At 36.4% G+C, this 9116-nt stretch overlaps 1 protein-coding gene across 1 annotated transcript; it reads right to left on the minus strand.

Annotated features, from left to right (window-relative positions):
* Positions 1 to 3789: 3789 nt before the first annotated feature.
* On the minus strand, positions 3790 to 6508 carry LOC112881025 (thiocyanate methyltransferase 1-like). Its single transcript, XM_025945737.1, has 5 exons — positions 6475 to 6508; positions 6217 to 6350; positions 4851 to 4937; positions 4009 to 4109; positions 3790 to 3916 (listed from the first exon to the last, which is right to left on the minus strand). Exons 1-5 carry the CDS (start codon positions 6506 to 6508, stop codon positions 3790 to 3792), a joined length of 483 nt encoding a protein of 160 aa, XP_025801522.1.
* Positions 6509 to 9116: the final 2608 nt, after the last annotated feature.

Below are 9116 nucleotides of genomic sequence, written 5' to 3' on the forward strand. Positions count from 1 at the left end.
GAAGCTGTGTTTTCCGGTAGTGTTATTTTCTCAAATAAAATATTGAGGGAAGTTTTCTCAAAAAAATTATTTGATAATTTATAAATACTGGTAGTTTATCAACCTGTGCCTTTTACATGTTGTAGTAAATAGTGATAGTGATACAAGTATAGAAGTTTGTTTATCTTCTCTCTCTCTCTCTCATTAGTTCATATTCTAAGAAAATGGTTATACAGATACTTTGTATGATTTATCCGGTTGTGGTATTCTTTATTTAGTAGTTACTCTATATACTTTTTCTATCCCTATTTACAATTTCATCCCCATTGCATTGCACCACCATATGTACTAGATATGTGTTTAGTTGAAACATCCTTAGTTTGACTTTTATGAGTTTGACATAGAAATCAATAGGTCGTTTCCCTAGTGGCGCATCATGCATGTATACCTAGACTTTGTTTATCCTATATCAATAATGGCAGAAGAGGATATGTTAGAACCATATATTGGATGTATAGGAGTACTTTAGGATATATTTTTTAATGACAGAGGTAGGTAATTTAGATGTAGATGATTTAGAAGGTCATTTTAGGTTATCTTTGACAATAATAAATGCGAGTTTCTTTAGATTATCATCATAATGATATAGTTGGGTATTTTGAATAAACATCTATGGTATTAATTTAGTTTTTTTTGAAATGGCATAGGTGGTTAATTTTGATACAGATTTAACGAGTTATTTTAGACTATTTTCATAATATCATAGTGGTTAGGATTTTTTGGGAAACAAAATATAACCAATAGTTATTATTGCCAATGGTGATTAGAGTCTACCCAATTAATAGCTAGATATTTTTATTTTTGCAAGAGTTGTTAGGATTTATATAATTTTTTCTTGCATGTCTGCTAATGATTAATGTGGAGGATCCAAAAGAAGTCTCTAATTAGTACCAGTAAGGTAAAGTTGTATTCCCCCATAACTGAATCTGAACTCAACAATTTTTCTACCACCTCTGCTATTAAATATATAACACCATTAACTTTTTCTATTTGTTTGACTTTTAATCTTTTCTATAAATATTCATGTAACTAGATAAATCGATAAGTCAAATCTAAAGTACGTTTGATGACAGATCCAGTGGTACTTATTTCATTTTACTAAACTAATTGAGTAAGCAAATATTATTGATGAAATGAATTTGGAGAAAAAAGTCAATGCTGTCACATATTTAAGAGTGGAGGTAGTATTTGATTAGTAAATATGTGATTTTCTAGCCATGTCAAGGGAATTCCTAGGACTTAGTGAAATTTCTAGGTATCCACGCCATATAGGTGAATCAAAAACGACAAAACTTAGTAAATTGAACCAACTAACATAGTTATTGGAAACAAAAATAGTTTAGGAGCTTATTCGGACTTTTGCTGTACTTGAGGTGGGTAAATTTTGAATTTCCTTAAAATAGGATAATAAAATGAATCAAATTAATACGTCAAATACCTGTTGATCAATTTCAATCCATAACAATTATTCAAGCAATAGAATGACACACTGTTCGAGTAGTACGTAAACATCCAAGTTATACAACTCCACGATTAACTCTAGGGCATATCATGGTAATATACGAAATATAGAGGAAAGTAACAACCACAAATTTGCAATAATACAGTAATGAGTGTTCTGTCCACAAATTTGGATACATATCATTATTTGTTGCACTGATATCGTCCGTTCTCTTCTTGTTTAATTTGCCGTCTTCTTCCACCTTGCAATTTTTTCAATTCCCTAGGATTGTAGAATAAAATAATCAAATTAAACAACAACTAACTTGCAAAGAAAACTGAAATTCAATTCACAAAACTGGGTTTATTTTACTTAGTCCCTGAACTGAGCTAAAAGTTATGCGACATAAAACCTTTTAGTTATTCCTGTTGCTAAGATTGTTGCCCTGATCACTGTGAATACTTGTTTTTACTTTCAAATATACGATGTTTTGGGTTTTTCTAGGTAATTTTTGTAAGCATCCAACAGAGTCCAAACTGGCTTAGGCCCACTCACATGTAGGTGGACCACACACGCCCAACCTGTTTATGATTTCTTACTTGCTTCACGTTGAAGCTAAAGTGTTAGTAAATCCGGGGTTGGTGGCATGTGCTCTATTGGCAATATAAGTTGGTTCCAGTCTATCCAAATTAGCAAGGTATACTAAACACGTGCACCAATGTACTGATAGCTAGGGGTTTCATGAGCCAGTGAAAATGCTGGCTATTCCCACATGTGTTTGAAAACCTCTAGTTCCAACGGACGGCCGCTAGTGGAAACCTCTACTTCCTAAGGTGAAAATGAGTTATTTGCATAGGTGGTTAGTTTAAGCAAGATGCCTTTATAAGGTGAAAATGAGTTATTTGCATGATATAAGGCAAGCATATAACTTTTTTATGATTCCTGCCTTCCTGATGTTTCTATCATTATTTATTTATCTTCTCTCCAGAATGAACAACTCACTACTCACTTAGATATTATCTCTAATGAAAAATAGAATATCAAGGATATTTTCTGTTTCTTTTCTATGGATTCCATTATCCCTTTAGGCCCTGTTTGGATCCACGTAGCTAATCCATTAGCTGGCTAGCTGGAATTAGCTGGTTGGACCTGCTAATTCGATAGTTATTATCCTGCTAGTTAAGAGGGCTTTAGTTGCATATTAGCTAGCTTCGGTTGGATCCACCTTAACTAAAATTAGCTGCCTACAATTAGCTGGTGGATCCAAATAGGCTTTAGTTACTTGTTGATTTGAAATATGCATGTTCCTTGAAATGGAAGGAGTATTTTTGATGCATACCTTGCGTGGTCCGACTGCAACTTGATTGTCCTCAATCGAAGTGATCACGAATCCCAATGGTTTCAGCGTAACTACATGGATAGTTATAGTACCCAAATAATGATTAGAATTGTCTGCTCCCTGTTTTATTCCATGTTGACCATAGTATAATGTCATAAGTTGGAATGTAAAGGTAATATATTGAATATCTTACTCGGACACAGTTGTGCTGAACGGTGGCCCACCGACTTGACCTTGGACCTGTGGTACCATCAACAAATTATACGTACATCATCAGCCGGAACAAAAGATGTAAAAAAACTACCAGTGCATTATGTATTAGTAACCACCTATAAAGTTACACAAGATTGTTTCTGAGAGTTGAGAGATAAAAAAAGACGTAACTTCGGATAATAATCATAGTGATTTTGAAAAGTTTTGAAAAAGTCGTGATTACTTTTTTCCTAGTATCTCTTACTTCTTTTGGCTCAAAATACATGTCGTTTTGGACATTATATTGATTGGCTCAAACCACCTTTTGTTCCGTACGCAGTACGTAGAATCAGCAGAGTGCCTATCTACAGTTAAAAGCATGTGATCATAAGCACAAGACCTCGATAGGCATGTTATGTATGTTAGTTTTACTAATTTGTATATATGCTAGTATATTTGCATGAGCAAGAAAATTTGATGTCGAAATATTAACTAAGACAAACTGAATTTTCATGTATAATATTAGTGGTAATTTAAAGGTTGGACCATGCACAGATATTTTTATAAGTATTAAAAAATTCTCAGTAGGAGGACTGGGCCTCCCTCCTGCTGGTTATATCAAAGGAATCAAGCAATTAAAGTATTAAACACATGCATCAAATTTGTTAGATTAAGTAGGAAATACATAGATGAAAGACACCGGTTTCTAACATATCAGCTTATCTCGGGAAGCATGCATAATAGATATATTCAGATCTCTATTAAGTCAAGCTACAAGCTAAGGCACTGTATATGTATTATGTACCAGGTACATGAGAGTAATGAGCTCTCCTTCCGGCTTCAGGTAGTAATCCATCCTCTTTGCCCATGCTGACCGCAGAGATGGATGCACAGCACAGAAAAACCTGAAACGATTCATAGGTAGATATGAAGTTACAGACAAATGGCAAGACTGCCTCCATGCATATATATAAAAGGAGGTCAGTTGATTACATACACGTAGTCAAAGATAATATCAAAGGATTCTGTGGGAACCCAATTGAAGAAATCTGCCTTGACAAATTCAAAGAATTCAGCATTGGGAGCCGATGAGTACAGCTGGAAAGAAAATTTTCAATTAGACCGGGGATAAGTTCCATGAACCCTAACTTTTCAAAACTGTAAGCTAGCACGTTGGATCGAAACTAGATAGATGAGAAATTGAGTATTGATGCATCAACACTTCACAGCTTGCCATTCTAGTAGTTACATCCCAAAATGTCATCCAAACTCATCTTTAATTTGCTTTAATTTCTATTTCTAGGGAATTTCTTTATTTTCAAGATTTATTGAAAAGAGTTTGATTAATCTATCAACCATGCATGATTAAACACAACAATTAATTATTTGAGACAGGAACCTTTTTTTGAAGTTATAGCATGCATTTGCTCCTACCATTTGTTCTAGAATATAATGCGGGCAATGGTAATACCTGTGCTTCATTCCCTTTGGAATGACTTTTACCCAAGGATTATTTAATGATATCTAAAGGTGGGTAATGGAATGGTGGAACTTTACCTCCTATTTGGGCAATTTAGATTACATTTAGGGATGTAATTGAGTCTTTCTATATATACATGTTCACCAATATATTCTTGTATATTATTATATTTCCTCAAGTACCAAACCTACATTTTTTGTAGGGACCTTTATGATACGAAAAGGTTAAAATGCATTTGTTTGACCAAGTTGTTAATGCATATGCCTAATCTTTTCATACGATATTGGTTACATCTAATAATAAATGTTAAATTACAGTTTCAACCCTATAAGAAGATATGGAGTATTAAAAACAGGTACCTCTTTTGCTTTCTTAAGGGCAGTCCCAGATACATCCAAACCAACGACATAGCGATCAGGGGTGGAGAATTCAACAACATCATGACCCTGCAATATATTTGACCATTTTAATGAAATAAAGAAATATAATTTAGCAGACCATTGATACTAGTACAGAACACGATATTAGTTTCGGTTGGGAAACCTCTGTGATCCTGGTTTCCCAACCGGGACAGCCAATCCGGAACTAAAGGGTTGCAACGCATCGAACTCAAGACCTCCTGTCTCACGTATAGTTTCCTTACCACCCCGCCTACGCAACACATATGACTCTAGATGAGATGCTTTTCTTTTAAACTGATCCGTGAAGAATCCTTTAGTTCCGATTGGGGCCTCCAACCTAGACTAAAAGGTGATTCTTTAGTCCTGGTTAGTGTCACCATCCGGGACTAAAAAGGGATTTTTAGTGCCGGTTGGTGGCTAGAACCGGAACTAAAGGTCCTCTCCCCTAGCCGTTGGATCGGGGCTAATGCTTTCATTAGTCCTGGGTCCAACCCCAGTTGGGACTAAAGGGGGTGAACGTATGTGCCATTCTTTACTTAGTGTAAAGTGATCCAGCCTACTCTATTAATACAGGGTTACCAAAAGAATGCATTTCACGAGGCAGTAGCGCTGACTTGATGCAAGTGTAAGTTGTGATGCTTCAGCGCATGCAACGGGATATCGAGATGAATCATATATGTATCTGGAGTTTTTTGTTGATAAAAATACATCACAGGATTGAGTTTATATACATATACCAACTGTGAAAATCTATGTTAGCAAGAAACAATTCTTGAACTAGACTAATATAATCATATATGTGGGGGTGTAGTAATTCTGCCTCTATTTGTTCTGAGTTGTCATTTTTTATTTAACTTGTTAAAAATCATATTTTTGGCCATTACCTTATCCAACCATTTACTGAAATCAAAACTAATTTGAAAGTGTTTTTCAGGATAAAACTTCTAACACCATTTTATGTCACAAAACTTGATAACTTCCGTTTATATTTAAGCATATATGCATGTGCATTGAAAGGGATCACGATTAAATTTTTTTCCTGTGATGATTTTTCTTTTGCACGGATTTTATTGTGTTTTTACATTCTTATTATATTCGAGTCCGTTTAGCTTACAATATACTGTTGTTGTAAGGTTCTCATTATATACGTTTTGGGTCCACCTGTTGGTGATACGTGTTGCACCAAACCAAAATTTCTGGTGGAAAAGTTGCGTGCTTTAGGAAAAGGTAAAGATTTTTTATTTCTAAAATTTGACTATATGCATTCCCAAACGATATTTTTCTATAATAAAACGAATTATATGATGTGTACAAAACCACTTACCCCACCGCATCCGGGGACAAGGACACGGCCATGGCTAGCAAGAGTGTTTGACTGCACGAGTTTGGTCACTGCAGGCGTTGGCTGCCCCAGATCCCATGGCGTGATGTCTCCCTCCCAGCACTTGTTCCAAGCATCTGCAAGCGTATACGCATTAGACTACTGACAATATATACATGTTTTCACTATTAATTAGTTTGCACCACCCAGTAACTAAAATCAAAATGCAAAGACATTACGAAATATGGGCAACATATATACCTGAGGCACCGGGTCCCTGGATTATCTCCCTCATTCGGCGTACCAGTGGATTGGTACCGTCGTGAACCTGAAACTGGTGAGTAGCGGCCACTGGTCGAGCCATATGGATCGAGATGCTAGCTAGCTAATAATGTAGCTTGAGAGCTACTATATGTGCTTCCTCAGCTTGGTCCTGGATTGATATCGAGATATAGCCCCTGTGCCAAGCGTATTTATAGCTAGACATGGCGTCCGTATTCAGGCCTGGCCGGCCACCTCAAATTAATTAAACTCCAGGTTAGATCTCTCATTAATTAAGCCATTACTTAGCCGCCCTCCACGTTAGTTCCAACGGACGGCCGCTAGTGGAAACCTCTACTTCCTAAGTTGAAGATGAGTTATTTGCATAGGTGGTTAGTTTAGGCAAGATGCCTTTATAAGGTGAAAATGAGTTATTTGCATGACATAAGGCAACCTTTTTTATGATTCCTCCTTCCCGGTGTTTCCATCATTATTTATTTATCTTCTCTCCAGAATGAACAACTCACTACTCATTAGATATTATCTCTAATGAAAAATAGAATATCAAGGATATTTTTTGTTTCTTTTCTATTGATTCCATGACCCCTTTAGGCCCTGTTTGGATCCTAGTAGCTAATCTATTAGCTGGCTAGCTGGAATTAGCTGGTAGGACCTACTAATTTGATAGTTATTATCCTGCTAGTTAAGAGGGCTTTAGTTGCATATTAGCTAGCTCCAGTTGAATCCACCATAACTAAAATTAGCTACCTACAATTAGCTACAATTATCTGGTGGATCCAAATAGGCTTTAGTTACTTGTTGATTTAAAATATGCATGTTCCTTGAAATGGAAGGAGTATTTTTGATACATACCTTGCGTGGTCCGACTGCAACTTTATTGTCCTCAATCGAAGTGATCACGAATCCCAAAGGTTTCAGCACGTCCTCCTAACTACATGGATAGTTGTAGTACCCAAATAATGATTAGAATTGTCTGCTCCCTGTTTTATTCCATGTTGACCATAGTATAATGTCATAAGTTGGAATGTAAAGGTAATATATTGAATATCTTACTCGGACACAGTTGTGTTGAACGGTGGCCCACCGACTTGACCTTGGACCTGTGGTACCATCAATAAATTATACGTACATCATCAGCCGGAACAAAGGATGTAAAAAAACTACCTGCATTATGTATTAGTAACCACCTATAAAGTTACACAAGATTGTTTCTAAGAGTAACTTTGGATTTGTACCGGGGGTATCCCTCGGTGGGTGTGGTGGTAAATACCAACACCACATGCGTTGGCGTGACAATGCGTTGACGTGACAAGGTGTGCCATGTTGGAGTGCCTAGGAGGGGTCTGCCAGCGCATATTCCACATATTAGCCTTATCATGCCACTCCCACAGGTGTGATAGTACAGTCTTGTCACGATACCCAGCCGGCGTGACAAGGTTTGACTTAGAAAAATCATATCTTTTTCATACGATCTCGGATGAAGATTATCTTTATATAAAAATTGTAGCACTTGATGAGTGTCGGTGTTTTACCACCACGCCCACTGAGGCATACCTCCGAGATAGTGAGTTTGTAGGTAGAGTGTCGCCGAGATCAGGAACTCGAAGGTGCAAAGGAATACAAGGTTTTAGACAGATTCGGGCCGCCGAGAGCGTAATACCCTACATCCTGTGTGGTTTGTATTGCCTTTGATGATGATTGTCCCCGAGGGGGTCCCTGTCCGCCCTTATATAGTCATGGAGGATAGGTTTACATGGAAGTCCTAGTCGGGTACAAGCCCAGGAGTTCTACCCGAGTACTTCTCGGGTAGTTTCCTATCGTGTCCGACTAGTTTCACTACTGTACGAGTAATTCTACTGCGTTACGAGTAGTTACAACAGATGTAGGGCGTGGGTCATGTCCCATCCCGTATCCTAAAAGAAGTATGTCACGTGTGCAGTCCCGTGCACCCGAGTCTGACAATGAGATCTACAACTTTGTGGTTTTGAGTTTTTTCATTTGAAGTCACTAAAATGCTTAAATAATTAATTTAAGTTTTCAAAAGCATATTAAGCACTTGTGCCTATATCGGATCGTCTCCAACTTGATATGTTTTTCATGGTTCCACCAAGTAAGCTCTATATAACATTTGACATATGAAATAACATAGACTAAATAATAATAATAATTTGATAAGAAATACAATGAGAAATCAAACTATATAAATGTTAAGTATGGAATATAATGTAACACTCTATATGTTAATGATAGCTTTAAGCTAGATCAAGTAACTTGATGAAAGATTAAGATATTAAAATATGGCTATGATGGTAAAATATGGTTGCTATTTATTTTTCTTCAGAGGGCTTTGCTACAGCAGAATTAATATTGTACTAAGTACCGAGGTACTAAGCAAGTCTTGATCAACTAATCTATATAAATAAAGCCTTATGTGGACTCGCGGATTTAAATTTTGCTATAAAAGTTCACTAAGAGTAGATGCTTAAATTTTTAATATTTTATCATAAAGTTTAATTATGAGCTCTTCGCGTCTAGAGCAGAACAACAATGGTTTACATAGGTATACTACTTCCATACGCCAGCATATGATCAATACGTTTAAGGCTTGACCAACGGATAAA

Source organism: Panicum hallii, chromosome 2 (assembly GCF_002211085.1).
Source record: "Panicum hallii strain FIL2 chromosome 2, PHallii_v3.1, whole genome shotgun sequence".
NCBI classification, from domain to species: Eukaryota; Viridiplantae; Streptophyta; class Magnoliopsida; order Poales; family Poaceae; genus Panicum; species Panicum hallii.

Excerpts from the sequence above, each read along its gene's own strand:
- LOC112881025 (XM_025945737.1), bottom strand. The coding sequence starts at position 6,508 with ATGAGGGAGATAATCCAGGGACCCGGTGCCTCAG. Across the intron at positions 4,110-4,850 it reads CCCTTAAGAAAGCAAAAGAG|CTGTACTCATCGGCTCCCAA; the intron begins GTACCTGTTTTT and ends TTTTCTTTCCAG. Across the intron at positions 3,917-4,008 it reads GATATTATCTTTGACTACGT|GTTTTTCTGTGCTGTGCATC; the intron begins GTATGTAATCAA and ends GAATCGTTTCAG.